The sequence below is a fragment of the Chiloscyllium punctatum genome, chromosome 39 (assembly GCF_047496795.1).
Source record: "Chiloscyllium punctatum isolate Juve2018m chromosome 39, sChiPun1.3, whole genome shotgun sequence".
NCBI lineage: Eukaryota > Metazoa > Chordata > Chondrichthyes > Orectolobiformes > Hemiscylliidae > Chiloscyllium > Chiloscyllium punctatum.
In genome coordinates this window covers 46,177,380-46,199,332 of record NC_092777.1, presented here as the reverse complement: position 1 = coordinate 46,199,332, position 21,953 = coordinate 46,177,380, and the positions used below count along the sequence as shown (strand labels likewise).

General features: G+C 39.0%; 1 protein-coding gene across 2 annotated transcripts in view; it reads right to left on the bottom strand.

Moving 5' to 3' along the window:
* Window positions 1-21,953, bottom strand: part of fam20a (FAM20A golgi associated secretory pathway pseudokinase) — a 52,962-nt gene that overhangs the window by 5,905 nt on the left and 25,104 nt on the right. For both annotated transcript variants that reach the window (XM_072558603.1, XM_072558602.1), the window contains 7 exons: window positions 20,721-20,771; window positions 18,365-18,443; window positions 12,601-12,693; window positions 9,160-9,275; window positions 6,898-7,078; window positions 4,674-4,783; window positions 2,944-3,025 (listed from right to left, as the gene is read on the bottom strand). In XM_072558603.1, the coding sequence (XP_072414704.1) occupies window positions 2,944-3,025; window positions 4,674-4,783; window positions 6,898-7,078; window positions 9,160-9,275; window positions 12,601-12,693; window positions 18,365-18,443; window positions 20,721-20,771 (712 nt within the window). The remainder of the gene's footprint in view (window positions 1-2,943; window positions 3,026-4,673; window positions 4,784-6,897; window positions 7,079-9,159; window positions 9,276-12,600; window positions 12,694-18,364; window positions 18,444-20,720; window positions 20,772-21,953) is intronic.

Below are 21,953 nucleotides of genomic sequence, written 5' to 3'. Positions count from 1 at the left end.
TTGCAATACCATATCACAGTTAATGGCTTAAATGACTCTGCCCCTGTCTCAGCTCATCAGCTGCTGAAATTACCACCCACGCTTTTTCTTACCTCAACCCATAATGACACAGTCATGGTTGACTTTCTATCCTCCACCTTACATAAACGTAAGCTCATCCCAAACTCCCATGCCCATGTCCAAGCTCACACCAAGTCCCATTCATGCATTACCCTCAGGTTGCCCAGCAACTTTGACTCCTGGTCCAGAAATGCTCTATTTTAAAATCCTCATTATTTTATAATTGTCTCTGTATATCCCTCTGTATCGCCACCCCTCTCTTACAATTCTCCTTAAAAACGTTTCAACCAAGCTTTTGGTCATCTGTCCAAATACCTCCTGATGTGTTTCGGTGTCAAATTTTGTTTGATAATGGTCCTGTGAAGCAACTAAGGATGTTTCATCATGTTAAAGATGCACGGTGTTGTAACAAAGGTCTTGGCAATAAAATAAGATTGTGACAGCAGAGGAGTAACAACAGGTTGTTTACAACAGGACAGAATTTCCAAAACAAAGCTAAGAAATTTCACTATAGGTTATTGACCTGGTTTTTGTTTGAGTTTGCAGGGACTTAAATTATCTGTTAATATGAGCAAAACCAATCAATTACTAGACTCAATTAGTGTTTGAGTCTCAATGATGGCATATTGCAATATTTTACTGTAATGCAGTGTTGACAGATATCTAGATCAATGAACTCCAAAGGTGAACAATCACCCTGTGTTTTGGACAGGTCCAAAAACATGATGCATTTTTTGACCCTGCCATGTTCAGGCTGGCTGTTCTGATATCAGGAGAAAGTGAGGACTGTAGATGCTGGAGAGTCAGAGTCAAAAAGTGTGACACTGGAAAATCACAGCAGGTCAGACAGCATCCGAGGAGCAGAACAGTCAATGTTTCAGGCATAAGGCTTTCACCAGGAACGTAAACTACAACCTGTTAAGAATCACTTTATCATAAAATCCCTATTCAGTGTGGTTAGAGGTCATTCAGGTGATGAAATCTGCACCGACCCTCCAAACAGCATCCCTAGCCCCAGAACTACCACAACTAATCCACCTCATCTGCACATCCCTAGTTACTGTGAACAATTTAGCATGGTCAATCCATCTAATCTGCACATCTTTCGAACTGGAGGAGTGCTAACCACTGTGCCACTGTACTGCCCCAAACAATCAGGAATCATCCAAGTCGACAGTAACCTGTATAGCTCAGGGAGCTTTGTTTTCCAAGTAGCGGGTTTTTGTTTACAAGAGTCTGAAATAGTCTTTGTCTCTTTTCTGATCATTAAAGAAAGATTTAAAAGGAACTAAGTTCTCACCACAGAAATCTCTTCCAGGTACATTACAAAACTAGCCTAGACTAGTTAGAATAAATCCAGACTGTCTGTCTTCCCATTTCAGACACACCTTTTGGAAATAGTAACAATGACTGATGCTTTTATATTACCCTAATAGAATGCAGACCTACTTTTATAATTAAAACGACAGGGGTGTGTTCGATTCAGACTGCACTCATTTCCTGAATTGAGGTTTCCTTTACATTCATTTTGTGATGGTTATTTGCAATCCCAGTTATCAGTAGTCTTTATATTCTGACAGCTTTTCTTGAATATTTTCAAGAAAATGACCTCTGATGTGCAGCATCAAAATGAGTGTGTTCCCAGCTCACTTGCTAAATCTGCCAGTTTCCAATGGCTTACTACACCTGAAACAAGCTGTCAGAAATCAGCAGTAAAAACACATTTGAGAAAACAAATGGTGCCATAATTAGAGCTAAACTAGGAAAGCTGTCTTTAGCACTGCACTAGCCAATAACATTTTTAAAATGTTTCATTCAACACAGCTGGACTTGTGTTCTCAATGGGAAAGGCTCCAGCTTTGTGCTTGCTCAGCATTTTGATGATCTTGAAGACGTTTTCTTTAAAATTCCCTTTTGCTAATCTGCAGTTCATAGCTGGACCAGATGTTTCTACCCTCCCGCCCTTAGCTGCATATAATAAGAAATCAACCAACTAAAGTTTTCCCTTTATAAAATGAATCCAAAAGTAGAAGTCTCTTGATCTGAAGGTGGTATTATTAGAGTGGTGTCCCACAGATGACAAAATGCATACCTGAATAATTATGAAAGCAGTTCCTAGCTGGGTAGGACACTGCGCAATGGGAATTAACAGGAAATAGTGACTGAAAACATAGAACAGAATGAGGAGATGTACTGAAAATTCTCCTGGACTTCTGCTGTAGCTTTGGCAAAAATGCTGAACACCTCCTCCAGCCCCATCTCTGATATCTTCACTTGCCCCAGTATCAACTCTTTTGTCATTTAATCTCTCCTTCCTTCCAGTCTATCGCAGATTTTTCCTTTCATTCTTGCCCCGACCCTCCAAGTTCTTTCATGACCTCTTGATTTGTTACATCTCCAACTTATCTCAGTTCTGATGAATGGTTGTTGTATTGATACCTTAACATTTTTCTCTCGCTCCACAGAAGTTATCTGACCTTATGTTTAATATTTTAAATTTCCAGCATCAATGGTATTTGCCCTTGATTTCACATCCACACACTTGTCTGTTTTGATTTTGGGTGCCGATAGTTGACGATATGGTGTCTGATCATGAGTCACAGGAAGCTTCCAGAGTTGGGTGTGTGCAAATGCAAATAATTTCATAGGTCAATTCCATGTGTGTTAGTTGCTGGTAAGCAGGAATGTAAATTAAACTGAGACAATCAAATTACAATGACCAAGGACAAGGTGATGAAGCATTTGTGCAATTTCATTGTCATTCTCTTCGATGTGGACTTAGACCCTCTGAAAAACACATTTTAAAATGGACTCTTGTTTTTTTAAAAAGTTATCATGCTTTTTACTTGTTTGCTTTATGTATAAACTGCAGTAAGTTTTTACCCTCTGGCATTGTCAAAGTGGATGATGTAGCCATCCTTTCCAAACTTTGTGAAGACCTCAAAGTGATGTCGATCCATATTTCCTGTAAACAAATTTATAAACACTGATAAAGTTAGCAGCAGAAAATTTTCATCAGGCCTGGTTCCATATTCACAGATTGTTTTTTGGAATTCAGCTTTAGCTGTCCAGATGGCTGTCCTAGTATTTAATGAGCCTGGCAACTAATGATCCATTTAAGATGCCATTAATTATGAATATTAATCACTGAATCTTTGCTAGTTCTGCTAAGTCTCCTTGCATTGTCCTTGTCTAGTGATATCATAAAATATTTTAAAATCCTTCAGCAGCTCACTTTCCTAGCAGTCATGAAAAAGAGCTCCTTTAACATTGACCTTGTCTCAAAATACTTCCCAGAAGCAGAAATCAAACCATGAAGACTTGCAGTAAAGCATGTTTTAAATATATGTTTTGAAGAAACTAAGAGGATGGCAAGATTTGGGGATTAGAGTTCGAGAGGTCTGCACTAGGAATGATGCAGATTAATTCCTTCAACAATCTTGTTGCTTCCAACTGGAAAATCTTTCAACGTGATACTGTGGCCTCCACTGTTTATTAAGAGTGGGATTGAAAGGAGTAACCTCAAGTAACAGAATTCATTTTCTTTCCATTTGACACTTGTCTTAGCTGCTGGAAGCTGCTCAATTAGCTCTGTCAGTAAAATATAACCTCTGGGAGCAAGAGCCACTCAACAGATCTATTCTGATCTCTTAAGTATTTCTCTGCCTGACATATGCTTTAAAACAAACCAATGATTTTGGACTCGATATGGGGGTTTGACGTTTGCAAAATCATTCAATTTATTTTCAACCATTAACAAAAATGGCAATAACCCAGAAGAAATATCGTTACACCTTAAAAAGAAACACGGTTCCATTTCAGAGCTGATGTCTGAACCTGGTTAGTGCAACACTGAGTACCGGAACAAGTTCAATCAAAACAGGATCAATTTCACAAGATTTCTCTGCATTGAGCTCCCTCTGGTGGTGTCAGCTGTTACTGGTGATTGTTTTGAGAAATCTGCTTGTGTTGCACTCATTTACTCCATTAAAAAGTGAATTCTGCCTGTTGTGTTACATATGTTTCATTTCTCATATTAAAACAACCTCTGTTTGCATTGTACTATCCTTTTTATTTGTTATATGGTGATAGGGCTTTGTTTTTTCTCCCAAATTGTGCTGACAGACATTCCTACAGATACAGATGAAGACTCCCTGGTCAACCTTGGTCAATCTAAACATTTAAGTATTGCCCGGTGAATCGACTTGACTGGCATTACAGCTGAATTGACACTGCCTTTTCCCATTATCTCTCAAAATGCATAAATCAACAGAAATGACAGGATACCAACATATAAAAAACATCAGTCTTCACGCGAACTTTCACTTTCTGAATCCAAGTTGAGGCACTATTGTCAAACGATATCCTATGTTATATACTCTACAGGGAATTAAAGTCGATTGTATTGTATCAGTTAAAACTTTGCTGTCCTTCTATCTCTCCTTACTCCATTGAAATGTCACTCAAATCCATGTTTTTGGCCAACTGTTCCTTTTGTGGCTTGGTGACAACTGTTGCAAGATGACATTCTTGTGAAACACCTTGTTTACTACACTATTGGTGCCATTGCTGTTGGAAGTAAATAAGATAATTATCTTCCTTTCCATTCCTACCTGTTAAAAAGTCAAATATCGCCATGTCAATAACATTCAATAATCTGCTACCCGTGTTGTAAGGAGGAGTACGTTTGATCTTTTCACAATAATTTGGATTGGTTTCCCACCTACAGAAAAAATAATGAGAGAATGGAAATGTTTTAAAATCGTAGTCATAATAATACTTGCAGTACATCATAATGTCAACAAACTCATTAATACATTGTTTACCCAAATACATATTGCTTTAAGACAATTCAACTTTATCTAATATTTACTGTTTTGTCTAAGTGGATCCTTGCTTCTAACTTTTCTAATTGCTAATATCGTTTTCCTCCATCTGTCACAAGACCAAATGTGTTATGTATGTTCAATGACCAATACTGCTTGAGCAAATACTTTAGGAATTCCATTATTCTTCTCCAATCTACCTAGTTTCTGCTGAGTTTGCGTGTTTTGGAGATCCCCCATTTTATGTATCTAATACCATAGAATGTATGTTCCAAGTGTTTGGTTGTGTGTGAATGGGATTTACCTTCTGACACAAGGAGTATGATTTATATTTTTGAATGTTTAAATTTGAAATAGTGGCATATGGGCTTTGAGTATTTCAGAAGTGATTAACTTGTAAGTGTTTCAGTAACCATGGGGATTTATTTTAAAATACAGTATTAGAGAGGGACTTGATAATGGGTTTTGATTACATTGGGAGAGTTTATAAGTGAATAATGTAAACAGTACAGTGCATTAGGCTTTCAGCTAGAACTTTCTGGATTTTTTGAGTATAAGGGCTTTGGCTTGGAAAACATCCTTCTAGTTTCAGCATGTAACAATGTGCAGAAATCTTGACTGAAGCTGAATGTGTGTAACAGGTGATCCTGAGAAATGGAAGTAGTTTGAAACTGTTAAGAAAAAGGTTAGGTCACTATAAGGAAATTAGTTTAAAACTTCGGGTCCATAAGTGTTTGTTTACAACACTGAAGAGGTTATTTGAAACTGAGAAAGTATAAGCTCAATTGAATGAATTCTTCAAGGCAATCTGATTCTCAACATGGGGAATTAAAGCCACAAATACATGAAACCCCATGAATGCAAAAGAGGAGGACTAAAGGTGGGTGGGTTGCTGATACGCATCACCCACTATATTATGGGAGACAGGTTGGGGTGGACTAGATGTTACAGACTAGCCCTCTGTTCTCTTCTACATGCTCCCTTGCCTGCAATTACATTGGTGGGGGTGCTGTAAAATTCAGTGGAGTAGGACAGTGTAGGCCATCAAACATTACAGGAAGAAGGCAGAGAGGAAATGTAATGTATATATTTGCGGGGGCTTGGAGGGCTCAGAGGGATGGGAATCATTAATAAGCTGAAATAGAAAGCATGCAATATGTGAGTTCTGCATTTTTTATTCAACCTGTTTGGACAGGTCATATCACACACTTTCAGGGCAGGTGGGACTTGAACCAAAACCTTATGGCCCAGAAGCAGAAATAGCAAAACCTTTAAAGCATCAGGCTAAGTCTCTGAAATACTTGTCCAGTTGCATCACCATTACCAAGCTGAGACTAATTTTGTAGAGTCCCTACAGTCTGGAAGCAGGCCATTCGGTCCAAAGAGTTCACACTGACTGTCTAAAGAGCATCCCATCCAGACCCTACCCTTACCCTATAACCCAGCATTTCCCATGAATAATCCACCTAGCCTGCACAGCCCTGGACACTATGGACAATTTAGCATGGCCAATCCACTTAGAATGTACATCTTTGGACTGTGGGAGGAAACCAGAGCACCATGAGGAAAACATGCAGACACAGGGAAAATGTGCAAATGCCTCACTGACAGTCACCCAGGGGTGGAATTGAACCTGGGTCCCTGACGCTGTGAGGCAGCAGTGCTAATCACTGAGCCACTGTGCCACCCATGAAGCTAATTGTCAAAATAACAATGAAGTAATAGAACCAGAACTCTTGTGGTGCAGTGGTATTGCCCCAACCTCTGAGCCAGGAGGCCCAGATTTAGGTTTCACTTGCTCCAGAGGTCTGTAATGACATCTCTGAATAGGTTGATTAGAAAATAACTGAAGGAATGGAAACCAGTGGAATACAAATCTTGGTTTGGTGTGTTCTACTCGTGACTGCTGGTACTCTATTCAAACTCACTTCAGTTGCTATTATCTAAAAAAGGAAGAATGTTCAGTCTCTTTGAAGCTGAAATACAGAGAATGATAAATCCTAGCACTTACTCCTTTTTATCAGCAAATGTGTAGGATCTGCTCCACGGGTTCTCAATGAGTTCCCGCTGGGCAATGTGGAGGTCAGGCAGAAAGGCAGACACTGACCCTTCCAGTAGGTGAGGTTTCCCACAGACTGCATACTCTGTCTTACACGAGTACAGGCACCTTGCAAAGAAACATACATTGTTCTCTGTAAAAGAATAGAGACAATGAATTCACAACATTGATATAACCATATATTGACTTTATTTTGAAAACTGATATAATAATTAGAGTTGCCAACTCTGACCAGACATAATCCTGCAAGCCTCAGCAATGACTTTTCCCCAGTCCACTTGCCAAGTCAGTCTTCTTTTGCCCATCTTTAATACCTTTATTACTAAACAACAAAAACATTCAAAAGAAATGAGAAAAACACTATAATCTTTATGTTTTTGTTGTTGACAGAATCTAGGAGATTAATCTCTGATTCCTGGTGGTTCCAGGACAATGCTGGAAGGTTAACAGACTTTCAAAGCAGATATTACAGGAACGGCAGGTGTGTACTTTGATACTTTAGCAACATCCAAAGGAATTAAGAGTTCAGCTTTCAACTCTGGCTGGAAACAAGAACTTCCTGCTATTTGGGTCCTCAATGTTCCTTCATTTCCGTGGACCACCAGGCATGCTGAAAGATCCTCTGCTCCATTTCTTGTTCACAAGGTCTTTATTTTGAACCGAATAAAACATTTTGCAAAATAATGTGTCACCAGATTACAATGACAGATTCATTCCATTACCACTGGGCAACAGGGAATAGCTTAGAACAAACAGTTGGGAGTTTTATTTGGTTATCTTTCGTAATGAGGAAGAATTTATGTAGATGTTTCTCACAAAAAGTTAATATGGGAAAGATGACATTGTATGTGAAAGGAGCAACTTTATAGTCAAATAACGTTCTTCTTTCACACTTCTATACATTCTTATAGCCATCAAGGGAGAGGGATCAAACATTATACTAGTTTACTAAAATAGTTGCGTTGCCAAATTTAAAATAATAGAAATTTGCCTGGCTATCCACTTTTGCTAAGTGGAAATCCTTTCACAGTAAGTGCCTCAACATAATATAAAAATGATGAAATACATCATGGGTTTATCAAATGTAGAGCCAATTAAATAGCTAGAATCATTAAGTTATAGACATCTACAGCATGAAAACAGGACCTTCAGCCCAACTTGTCCATGTCGCCCAGTTTCCACAATTTAAACTAATCCCATTTGCCAGAATTTGGTCCCTCTCCCTCCAAACCTAGCCCATCCATGTACCTGTCCAAATATTTTTGAACGATGAAGTTATACTTGCTTCCAGCAGTACCCCTCGCAGTCTGTTCCACTCACCATCCTCTGTGTGAAACAATTGCCCCTCTGCACCCTTTTCTATCTCTGTCCTCTCACCTCAAACCAATGCCCTCTAGTTTTAGACTCCCCTACCATAAGGGAAAGCTGTCTGCTTTCTACCGTATCTATGTCTCTCATGATTTTATAGACCTCTATAAGGTCATCCCTCAGTCTCCTATGCTCCTGGGAAAAAAGTCTCAGCCGAAGCAACTTCTCCTTATAACACAAACCATTCAGTCCAGTAAATCTTTTCTGTACTCTTCTTAATTTAATAATAGTTTAATAAAGCACATACATTAGTAATATAGAATCAGATGTAAATTGGCTTCCCTTTTTACACTGCAAAATTGTTACTGAATTTGGACATTATGAGAGAAGACTGAATATTGTTGTACATTTATGTAAGTTTTTTTGACTGTCACTTTGACAGTCTGATCATGTGACATCATGTTAATGTCTTTGGCCATTTTGGATAGAAACAGCTCTATCTAGCTTGGACATTGCAGAATGAACACCTCCCTTAATAAAGCTTTTATTGTCATTAAACACTTCAGCCTTTGTGAAGCATAACAAATATCTGGAATTATATTTTGGACAGGACAGTTGCAAATCTACTTTTCTGCTGTTCTGAATATCTCAGACTGGCTTCTCCCATTCATTTTCCAAAGGAGTTACTCTTTGCAGTTACTATGTTGAACAATGATTGCACACAAACCCAGTTTTCCACTTATTGGAAAGATCAAAACAGACTCATGCCTATAATTAGATGTAAGATGATTAAACCGTTTTTAGCTTCTCTTAGTTGGAAGAAAATTAAGTTGCTTTTCAGTTGTCATAAAGCTTTTGTTCTGAACTACACAGGCTTCTGTAGAGTTTGGCTTCTTCCTTAATTACCTGGTGAGATGAAAAAGGTGCCTTTCAAATCTTCATTTCTAGTCAGGTCTCGGACTTCTCTACTTAGGTTAAGCTTTCGGCCAGCCACCGGTGGAACACGCCGGAAATCAAGAATTCTTTAATGGAATGTAGAAATTCATCAGCAAATACAATGAATAATAAATTTGATTAGCATATCTTCAGATAAAGTTAGTGCATATGTGCCTGAGGTGCAGGGATTTAAATTCCTGAACAATTTGTTACTTTAACAATTTACTGATGATTGCTACTGTGTATAATCTGTTGTTCAAAACAAAAAGTGGACAATCCTAACAGCCCCAGTGCCATTTGTCTTGAATTCCTGAAAGGGACTGTTGACGGTGCATATTCCTGAATTTCTTGTAATATAGCAGCAGGAGAAAGCCATTTAACCCTCAAGCCAGTTTTACAAGATCATGGCTGTTCATAACCCAACTTCATTTACTGACCTTTTCCCTTAATATCTTTGGTTAATAAAAAGCTATCCATCCCACAGAGTTCCAACCTCCTAACACTGTTTGCATATTTTCTCATTCACTCCTCAAAAATCAATGCCCCAGTCCCATGAAACTCTAAGTATTGGAATTCCTATGCTGGCCATGGGACCCCGATTCTCTTTTGATTTCCATTGTTTCTAGCTTTCATCATTTGGAAAGACCCCCATTCCATCCTATTAGGTCCAAAGTCGGTGATCTCTTGGTTATCTCCATCAAAATTCATTTGTCAGAGGTTTGACTAATTGCTTGGTCTATTTGTATCTCTTTGTAATTTTATGCATCCATCCACACTACTTACAATGCTCCTTTTCTTTGTGTCAAACGAGGACATATGGCTATTTAACCCATCAGCATGTCTTGGTGAACAGTTCAATTCCCAACACAAATCTTTGTGGGATACCAGTAGTTATATCCAATTAGCCCATTATCCCTGCTCTCTGTAGACCCTGTCATATACAACAATGTCAGTGAAGCTTTTCGATCAGTTAATGATGAAGACTGAATATGGAAATCCCTTCTCTTCCTTTATTATTCAGATTATTGTTTGAATGCAAAATTTCAGTGCACCATTTTATACAGTGTCTATACTTGTGGACAATGTGACGATGATTGCTAAGTCACTGACAACTTGTATTCAAAGACATTTTGATGCTGTGGATTTAAAATATAACTTGCAAGCTGACACACAACAGGAGGGAGCAGAGCCAGTTGTTTTAAACACCCCATGATAATTTTTATTTTCACTGCAATTGAGTTTCACCATCACATGTCTGGGACAAATTCAATTCCACTTCCTGAGCAATAGAAGGGCTGTGCTGTATTAGTTCACAGTAAGGCTGCTAGATGGATCAGCTCTTAGTGCATTCCCCATCGAGGGGGAAGGGAATGAAAGATTTGCATTCCTCTTCAAACACACATTCCAGAGAAGAACCAAGCCTGAGTCACAACATCTTAAATTTAGGGGCAAGAGGGGGAATGTAAACTGGATGGCAATACGTTGCTCCTGTGAAGGAAAACATTAAGATGAAAGAACAAAGTAAAGACAGATTTTTAAGAAACTTATTGATTTCCTACATCTTCCACTCCACAGTTAAGTCTTAGCAATAAAAAGTGAATTAAAAATAAAATACACTCTCCACCCAATTGTTTTTGTAGATGTCTCACCCTACAGGGAACTTATATATGATTATATTGGCTCTCAATAGTTTACGTGGTTGACATAATTATAGTATTTTGGCTTAAACCTTAGGTGGAATGTGAGCCAGTTATAATCTTTGCAATAACAATATTTATGAAGATTTTTAAGGAGTACAACTTCATAAGGGGACTTTCGTACAAAACCTTTCTATGCTCCAACACAGCATGGGTTTATTTCATTGCCTTGCCAGAGCTGGAATGTTTTTGATATTTCAAAACTTAGAAATTCCCTTTTGTTCTAATCAGAAATGGATTCTGGTCTCCTTTATGAAAAATGAATGATTCATAACATCATTAACACTAGGAGATGTGTTTTGGGGTTCCTGTGGGGATATCATTATTCTGTTCTCCTGGTTAAATGTGCATTCCCAAAACTGATAATGGAAAATACTTTTTCAAAAATTTTATGAGGGAGGAATATAATTTAAAATGTATTTAAATCAAACAATGGCCCACCACTAAGTGTCAGTTAATTCAGTTGTGTACAGATACCTTGCTCTCACTTGTGCTTAGCTATTTAGAAGTGATGTTACGGTTTTCTGAGTTCTCTCCTAATTCACTTCAATCATAAGGCTTTTAAAGTGATATTCCCAATGAATTGAATTTATGTGGCTGGAATTAAAGGCACCCTGTTCACCACAGCTAAAAGAATATCAGAGAGAGCAGGCCAGCCCCTCAGCTGTCCAAAGACATTGAACAGAGACAAGCTTCTGCTCCCTACCCACCCAACACCAGGATGTCTCACCTCAGTTTCTGGGCTGGATGCCCTGGGCAGGACTCCATCTGCTGCTTAAATCCCAGTCACAGCATTAACTGGGCATTAATTGGTTGCTTAAGGGCTTTAATTGGCCCACATGTTGACTGGCAACTTGACATCTGGTACCCCCACCCAGCACTCAGTAAAAAGGGGGTGTGACAGACAACTGGTGGCAGGCATGTGCCGACTGCACTCTCCCCACCCCAATTTAGGGATGTGCAGGCTAGGTGTATGAGCCACGGGAAATGCAGGATTACAGGGGTAGGGTAGGAGGGTGGGTCTAGTTTGGATACTCTTCAGAGGGTCGGTGTAGGCTCGATGGGCTGAATGGCCGGCTTCCACAATGTAGGATCTTCAAACCCACAAACAAGAGAACATTAATTTTCACTCCAGGTGCTTGTATTCACATAGCATTTACGACAAACATTTAGAGAAAACAGAAATGTTAATTCCCAAGATCATATTGCTCACAAGCTTCTTGCTCTTGGTCCTTCTATAAATCACCAGAAAGTTGAGCAAGATGGCAGGTGGCTTATTGTAAAAAACCATTAGTTCAATAAAATCTCATCCTGCCTACTTGGTCTGCCCTTACAAGACCCTACAATGCTACGAGGCTGACTTAATCCCATCTGAAATATTGAGTCAGCTGCTCATTTATAAATTCCAATCAACTACAAATAGACAATAAATGTTGCCTTTCCACTGTTTAAATATTAATCACTTAAAAAAAACTTGCATCAAAAATTCAAACCCTACAGAGCACTACAAAGACCAACAAGAATTAATGAATACATTAATATATACAATGAAGTGAATCATTGTACAATCGCATTATTCTACTAGGGAGCTATTGCTATTGAAGTCTGTAAAAACATAGAAACAGCCTGTAATTTATTTCATTGCCACCTTAGTGTTAGCAAAACCGCATTCCATTTTCACTCAGTTACACTGGATTCTTTAATTTGGCCTTACCTGTCCAGGTGAAAAGCAGCTATTTCAGCATTATGTCTTTGAATGTCAACAAAATAAAATACATCTGCTGGAGTTTCGTCCTCTCGTTTCTGCCTGAGAAAATGGAAGGAATATTTCTTTTGTAGTGTGGATCATTCATCATTCAACAAATTAAAGGGTAGTATTAACCTGGTTATTACGCACACACATGCACATTACCTCTGTGAATTATTTCTTTAATTCTCCTCTTAATGGCTCTTCCCATGATTTCACAGTGACCTACTGACTTCCTGCAATCTGCTGTGTAGCCAGCTGTCAGAAAGAGTCTGACTCTTTATGTTCTGAATACCTTCTTTTAACTGCAGGACTAGTCAGTGATAGGCCATGGAGACACGTACATTAATAAACAATCCTTTAAGAAGATATTGGATGGTCATAGTTACATTCCGGCAGAAAGACCATGGAAGAATTTAATTTTTTCTTTTCTTTCTAGCTGGATATCCCCAGTGTGCATTAATGATATTGTCAAACAGTGGTAATTGCTGCTAATTTTAAATCTCCTTACAACAGTGGTTGGTATGGTCATGGTAACAGAAAGAGAGATCCAACCAGAATTGAAGGAGGTTGTCAGAGATTTTGAGGGTTTGTGCGCTACCATCCCTTTTTGCCTTGAACCATCACCCCGTCTCTCCTGCCTTTCCCCATTTACACACCTTCCCTTTCATGCTTTCCTCCTCTCCCATCTTTCCCAGCCCCTGAACTTGGTTAAACATAAAAAAATTCACAACTTTTTGCAGTTTTGATAGAAGGTTATTGAGCTGAAATGTTAACTGTGCTTCTCTCTCCATTGATGCTGCCTGACTACTTGAACATTGGCAATGGAGGAACTAAAACTACATGAATGAAACAAAGCAGAAGAGACCTGCTGGCTAATGTTAATACCATATGCCCTGAAGACTTGCATGTAAAACCACTTTAAAATGGCATTTCCCCAAATGGTAAAATGCATATTTTGCTGTTTGAAAATCAAATCTATACTTAACAAGCATGGCTGTGTGTGTTCCTTTTTTAGTCCAATGCAGGCATTAAATCCTTGAAAATGAAGTATTTTTACAATAGGTGGAATTTTCCACTCCCCAATATGGTATGCGCAATTGCAAAAAGTAAGAATAATAGGATCCCAACAGTATGAAAAGAGGCCATTTGGCCCATCAAGTATACGAAGACTCTCCGAAGATCATCCCACCCAGACTCCTACCCCATCCCCATAACTCTGCATTTCCCAAACCTAATCCACCTAGCCTGCACATCTCTGAACATTATGTGGCAATTTAGCATGGCCAATGCACCTAATTTGCTCATCTTTGGACAGTGGAAGGAAACTGGAGCTTGCGGAGGAAACCCACACAGACCCAGGAACAACATGCAAACTCCACAAAGACAGACACACGAGAGTGGAATTGAACCTGGGTCCCTGGCTCTGTGAGGCAGCACTGCTAACCTCTGAGCCACCATGCCACCCTGGTTGGGAAATACAGATAAAGAAAAGTATCAGTGGGGTGACTATTCCCATATTTTGGCTAAATGTCATTTTTGCTGAGATTCGATTACATTACAGTGTGGAAACAGGCCCTTCGGCCCAACAAGTCCACACCGACCCGCCGAAGCGCAACCCACCCATACCCCTAACCTAACACTACAGGCAATTTAGTATGGCCAATTCACCTGACCCTGCACATCTTTGGACTGTGGGAGGAAACCGGAGCACCCGGAGGAAACCCACGCAGACACTGGGAGAATGTGCAAACTCCACACAGTCAGTCGCCTGAGGTGGGAATTGAACCCGGGTCTTTGGCGCTGTGAGGCAGCAGTGCTAACCACTGTGCCACTGTGCCGCCCATAAATGTGAAGTTTAACATGCCATAATCACCAGACTGTGCTCCTGAGTACATCTAGGAAGAATACCCATCAAGGTGAAAGTCTCTGATTTGGTGGAGGTGCAGAGAAAAATTCTGTGAGTGTATCATCTCAGGGCTCAGCAGCTTCCTCTTGAGGTCTCTTCATCCCCACAAGTGGTCATGCTCTTCTCTGGTTAATCCAAGAATCTTCTTATTGCATGGAGTGAGGAGCTGATGTCCACCTCCCCTCCCACCACCCATTGGTAATTCACTTCTCAGCTCAATTAGGGGACAAATTCTCCTGCAATGAGACAACGGCAGGGTTGAATATGATGGAAGTGGATGGAAGAGCTGTTAATGGTGATACGTTAGCAGGAGATGTGGTAAGGTCTCCCCAGTGACTGTGAAGCTCAGATGGCAGCAAGTGTTAGCAGTTGGGGAATGAGATGGGTGGGAGTCATTGGGTGGACTTGATGGATGTAATAGTGAGAGTTCCAATCCATGAGCTTTAGTGTGAAGCGTGTGCAGTGGCAGAGTTAGAGACAGTGGTGACCCAGGAGGTGTGAGGTAGCAGAGAGACGATGGTGGCTCTTATCTTGAAGGATGCAGAGGATCATTGGCCTTTTCTTTCATTGCGTGCTGTCCCTTCCTGACTTGAAATACAGCACTCACCTGAGCTATTTAGGTCCGGGTGGCATGACCTCTTGAGGCAGTCTGCAGAAGAGAAGACAGCTCTCCTCTTCACATCACCTTCAGGTCCCTGTCTGTAAAGTGCGGAGGAAGCCTTTCTTTCTTCTCATAGAATCACAGAATCCCTACAGTGTGGAAACAGGCCCTTCAGCCCAACAAGTCCACATCGACCCTCTGAAGAGTAACCCATCTAGACCCATTCCCCGAACCTATTACTCTACATTTACCCCTAATTAATGCATCTAACCTACACAGCCCTGAACACTATGGGCAACTTAGCTTGGCCAATTCACCTAACCTGCACATCTTGGGATTGTGGGAGGAAACTGGAGCACCCTAAAGAAACCCACGCAGACACAGGGAGAATGTGCAAACTCCAAAGAGGCAGTTGCCCGAGGCTGGAATTGAACCTGGGTCCCTGGCGCTGTGAAGCAGCAATACTAACCACTAAGTCAGCTCCGCAATGTGATGGCTGGTTCCTGGTTTGCAGCATTGGAAGTTGAACACAGTTTGCTTTAAATATGATAAAGGCAATGGGAACACTGGGAAGCACCAGCAACAATGAGCACTTCCCCTGACATGCCATTCCATAAGAAAGGTCCTCAAGAGCCCATTTAAAAACTAAGAAAGTGAAGGGCAAAATGTTGTATGCCATGTCAGACAGGGACCCATGAATCTCACTAAAACAAAGCAAAAAGACAAGTTCCACAGAATGTATATTTTCCTTGGCTGAGCTCCCAAGGTCTTTACAAAATCTGAATTGGATCAGTCTGAATTTTGCTTTGTTTTTGCATCTGGGTGGTCTATGAAAGCAGTCCCCCTGCTCATCGGGTGAGGTCAGCAATTGCTAAGTTGGACTGTCCTATTAGGAATTCCAGACTGAACAGGGACTGAGATTTTTAACCTGCTGTGAGTGACACTCAAAACAAGCTCTAATTCAAGCAATTTATCTGGTGAATTGCTTCCTGGTATCAGTTAGTAATATAAATATTAAGGAAAAATTGCATTTATCGGACACCTTTCCTGGCTTCAGGATGTCACAATGTGTTTCACAGTCCATTAAGTACTTTTAAGGATAATTCCTTTTGTAATGCAGGAATTGGAGCAATCAATTTGTAGATAGCAATGTAATAATGATCAGATAAGCTGATCTTGTGATGTTGGTTGAAGGATATATATTGATCAGGACACCAGGGATAATTCCCTTGCTCTTATTAAAATTAGATTCATGGGCTCTTTTGTGTAAATTGAGGGGGCAAGTTCAGTTTAGCATCTCCTCCAAAAGACAGCATGTATAATAGTGCAGCACTCCAACATTATGCTGGAACTTTGTGCTCAAATGCACATGTGTGTCTTCTATCCACAAACATTTGCCTCAGAGGCAAATGTCTGACTGACCGAGCCACAGCTGGCACATTAGTTTTTAATGCTTAGAGTTCTAAAGTATAATAACTGAGAGCCGCATCTTGAATAGCAGTTACACTTGAGTGTTACATGTTTGAACATAATTGAAATGCTCAATTGATATGAATTACCTTGTAGCTTGTGAACATCTTCTCAACTCTGAGCCAGTATTGCAGTTCATGAACACACTTCAACACGAATGTTGAAATCTGCATCATGCAAAGGTTGTGATTTGTTTTGCTTTAAACTTGGCTATGGTGGTACTGTTGCAAATCTACTACACCAGGATGTATCATTTACTTTTACAGAATCCTGGAGTAGTGGGTCTTGACAATCAGCACACCTTTGCAAGTGGGTTGCAACAATGTTGATGAGTAGTTTGGCCATATTAAAAAAAAAGGAGACCCAGCAGCATGATTATTATGTATTCATTTGATTTTGAACAGCAAAATATGCATTTTACTTTAAATTTGTGAAATTCAAATTTTAAAGTGAGTAAGATTTCCACAGTGGATTGCAATTATCTTCACTTTAATTTCAGCAGAAATTTCAGAGAAATAGCAGAATCATGTATGCCATTTTTTCAAAGTTTCCAGCAATGCTACACCATAATCTCAGACAATCCCCATGGGGCTCTTGGAAGTCTGACCATTTACTGTACAATGACAGTTTTCTATGAAAGGAAAGAAGCTTTTAATCTTGGTACTGATTAATTCAGTTAGATTTGTGGGTGAAGCCAACTGCTTGCAGCATGTGATATACAATGGAATAATGCATTTCTTTAAGCATGAAGGTTAACAGGTCAAACTGTAGGTCAAGACTGTAACTCACCTTCTTTCACAGGCCTGGTTACCTCTGACCATTGCTAATGAGAGGTAAATTCCATTTTATTGAGTGACCAAAAGTTTTGTGGTGGAGTTTGAAACTTGTTTTCTGGTTCTTTGTAACATTTTAAAAACTGGAACTCAGTTCAGAATGTGGTATTTCCATCAATGTCGGTGACATTTGAGTGCATTTTCATTGAATCAAACTATGATCAGTGGTTGGAGATAGGATAGTCAATTAATTTTAATGTCTTAGAAATAATGACTAAGGTTTTCTCGCCAGGTGCTATTTGTTGTGAAGTTGTAACCATTTTCCTTACAATTACACTTATGGTTGAGCAGAAAATAATAAAATGAAGTGACTCCTCCTAATTCCATGCTATACATTTCTATGACACCATTCACTTAATTCCCTTTTGGTGTTCATTTACAGGACATGAGGATGTTACTGCCTATTTCTCATTCCTATTTACCCTTGAAGGTGATGGCGGCTCGTGTGTGTGTGTGCAGACCAAGGTCAGTTAGTATGAAAAGCTCAGTAATGACTCACATTGAATGACATCCAAATCAGCAACATAATAGAGAGGAAGTCCAGTACTTTTTAGACTCATGGTAATAAACAATGCCTTCAAGGGCAATGGGAAGGAGAAAACAATTGGTAAGTTAAAAAAAAAATGATTGTTTTATGGTTATTTTCAAGAAAATAACGAGCATGAAATCCCAAGAATTAAAAGTAGTATGAGTCATTCCCAAGGTCTGTCTCTCGCACTATCTCTGCAGTTTGATTTAAGCATGTGGACATCAACAACTCATGGGAAAAATGCAATATTCTCAATCTTTCTTTGTGCCCTTTTTCATTGGTATATTTATAGCAGTGATGAACAATTACAAAATCGAATCATCCACTCCAAAGTGAAAGAGTTACAGACTGTTTAATTTGCATTATTGGGTGTTGGTGAATTGACTTACTTCATAGGCTTGAATATTGCTTTGCCGAAATTCTGAAATTTTAGGAGCAGTTTCAGATGAACCCCACTTGGCTTCACAACTTGTGGGGAGAAAACACCAAGAAAATCAAACACACCAAGAAAATCAACAGATAAAATAATGTTTCATAACATATAGAATACCTTCATTTGAATACTGCTGTTAGTCACTACTCACTATCCAAGACAAACAGAGAATTAAAAAAAAACTTGAAGCCAAGGTGCAGTGTCTTTGTAACAGAGCAAGCACTTTCGGTTATATGAGGCAGACTGTCCATGTAGTTTTAAGTGGGAAATCCACAACTTCTGCCCACAATTCCCATCCTTCAGTTAAAAACTATAATTCTCATGATTGAGGGAAAAGTGCTTCCTTCCGCAGAATGATGCCCTAAGTCCCAAACAATTAAACTAAGTGTAGTTTCACTTGTGTATTTCAGAATTACAAAACAATGACACTGGCGCCAAGCAAGCCAGCTTCCAGATAGCTGTAGCAATTTATGTCATGACCTTTCATTTCAGGGAATTACATCAATGGTAGATCAGCTCATACTTCATATTTATTATAATATAACCTTATATACACAATAACTACTGTAAAACTGTTCTCCCTACACACCAGTACCAGATTGAGGTAGAAAGAATTCCAAGGTAGCGAGTTTTGTTCTAAAATTAAATTTCCCTCATGATTACAGATAATCGGGTCAATCGTGTGATCATGAGTGCCCTTGAACATTATGTGCAGAATTCTATGGCCTTCAGTGCACTTGAGATTTTCTGTTGCATACTGGGAGCCAAATGTAAATGTAATATACAAATGATCCAATTTTACATAATGGGGCAAAGATTGGGAAAGGCATGTAAAGCACCTTCAGAACAATTCTGGCATGTGTAGCCTGGATCACATGATCAACTCCTTAATGTTCACAATGTGCTGGAAAGTTATTAAGCACACTTCTGATTTTACTCTGTGCCAGGTATAATGTAACCTTGAATGGGAAACAAACCCTACTAAGTTGGCAGCTGAGGTGCTTTCTGACTTTCAAATCAGCATGTGGTGCAGTAGCTGTGTTAACTTAACCTTTGCCATGTTGACCTTTAAATCCTGGAGGACTGGGTGACACAGTGTGTCAGTCAGGCCCTGATTGAGAGGGGAAAGGGCAAGCAAACAGCATTATGTGAAAAACAGCCAGCATAGACATGATGGGTTGAATAGTCCCCTTCTGTGCTGCAACCATTCTATGATCCTATGATATGAAACATCTTCTGAACAGCACTTCAACAAATTGCTTATTTATAAACTTCATATTTCCAATGAGATGAAGTTTTAGTTTGAAGGTAAACTATTCCCTTTGTGGAAAACAAACTTTGTACTGTTTGGCAAGACATTTTTTTGAGGTAAGAGAAACACAGTATACCAGGTCTGCTTCAAACAGCAACCTACACTTCAAAAATTGTTGCTCAATAGGACATAGACATGATGTTAGCTGCCTAACACTCAAATCTTAGATAGTAATTCATACAGCATTCTACTTAGAATATTTAACTCCCCTCCTTCTAGCTACTACACAGGATCCTCATAGTAGTTTTGGCTCTAGACTTGATCCTTCCCCTAATTTTGGATCAAATATCTGGTATTTGCACATTTGGACATATGGTTCATTTCTCTGCTTAAATACAAACACCATTTTATCAGCCTCGAACATTGTACTGTCCTGCTGCCATGAGAAAAACACATTTTCATGCAGGTGCAAAAAGTAATATTGATCAGGCTAAGGTTAAACAGATTTCATTGCAATCAGCAACGTCACAGTTCTCAACAGTAAGGGGTCTAAGTGCTCAAAACAAGCACCTTTTCATTCAAAGGGGTTTGCTGAACAACTTTCTGTGTGCTTGACCAGAACTGAGTGTGAAAATGTTGCTGATGTGCTTTTAATAGCAGTGAGCATCAACCACAAATAACACAAAGTATAAAGAAGTCAAGTTGTTTTTTTCCCCTCTCCTGTTGAGTCACGCATCACTTTCCTGTAGCAGGAGCAGATACAAAGTTTACTTTAACCCAGCTCAAACAGTGGAGGTTCTGCTCAAATACAAGTGAATTCTAGTGGCCAAAAATATCAAAGTCCAAAAACATCAGTTACATCACGTAGTTTTAAGGTTGCTTCATTTTGTCCATCAAAGCAACTAATGCTTTTATTAACTAAGATTAAAATTTGATGCTTCAGGTTCTTGGGCTAATCTTGACATAAAGCAACAATATTAGGCTGCACTGTGATCGGCTTTTATTTACTGGAAAGCAAGAAATATGATTCAGAATAGAGAAGGTTAAATTTCACTCATACCTTCTTTACAATTGCATCTGCCATTCAAAGCCTTTTCATCGTACGTGTAATCTATGAAATATGTAAAAGTATTTTATTTATAATAATTAAAAGATTAAAAATTAATAACCTAAGAAGGAGTGAGACTGCCATTTCTGGGTCTCTATGAAGCAGTTTACATTTCAGGGCGATTACAAAAGTGACAGTACATAAGTGAAGAGCACAATTTGACCCTGTTTCTGTACTGCAGCAAGGTCAGTGTTGTTTGGGAGGCCACCTCACACCACTTAAATTTGACAACGTGTAACTCTAGTGCTATACCAAAACAAACGTCAAACGTGCTCAATTTGATCTTCTGTAAACTTTTGAAACTTAAGCTGAGCTTATTTAAATGTTTGAAGTAAACAAGCAGTCTTGTCTGGTGCACTTTTGGCCACACAAGTTAGCTTCACCAACAAGCAGCAGGATTACATTATGATTATAACTGTCCGCTTTGATTTTTAAGAGTTTTTGTATAAAATGTACGGCCAAAGATTGTACAAAATCACTCTCAAATAATAACTTTCTTAAAAATGTTTTATTTCCAAACACAGTAGGACCTTTGAATGAAACAGATCTAGACTATGGCAACTTGGTAACATGTTCAGTGAAAGCAGTGTGAATTGAATTGATTAATTGAATTGAATTTATTGTCACGTGTACCAAGGCACAGTGAAAAGCTTTGTCTTGTGAGCAATACAGCCAGATCACAGAGTTAAATAAAAAGGCAAATCAACATCTGGGTTTGCACAGTTGCCACTACCAGTCTTCACTTCCGTCTTGATCTCTGTGTTTCTGACAATAATTGTTAATAATCTGATATCATTCATTAACCCTTCAACTCCTCCATATTCCATGTAAAACTGCTGAACACTCTAATGCACCAGACCTGCATTTATCCTGTCCGAGAAGATACAGAACTGTATAATTAAACATTTGTACAATCCTGTTTCTAAGCTCTATACAGGATATCTATTTAATTTAGCTCCAAAGCTCTGTTTCTTTTATAGTTAGAGTATAGTTACAGGAATCTGTTTGAAATTTGAATGAACAATAGATAATATAATAAACTAATCAATTATTAAATAAGACACTGAATAATGCTAAAATATTTACACACGTTGAAAATTATTCAGGAGTTTTCTGTATCAAACTATACAATAGAAACCTGGGATTTATGTTGTTTTTACTTCATTAGCAATTTGCTTCTTTATT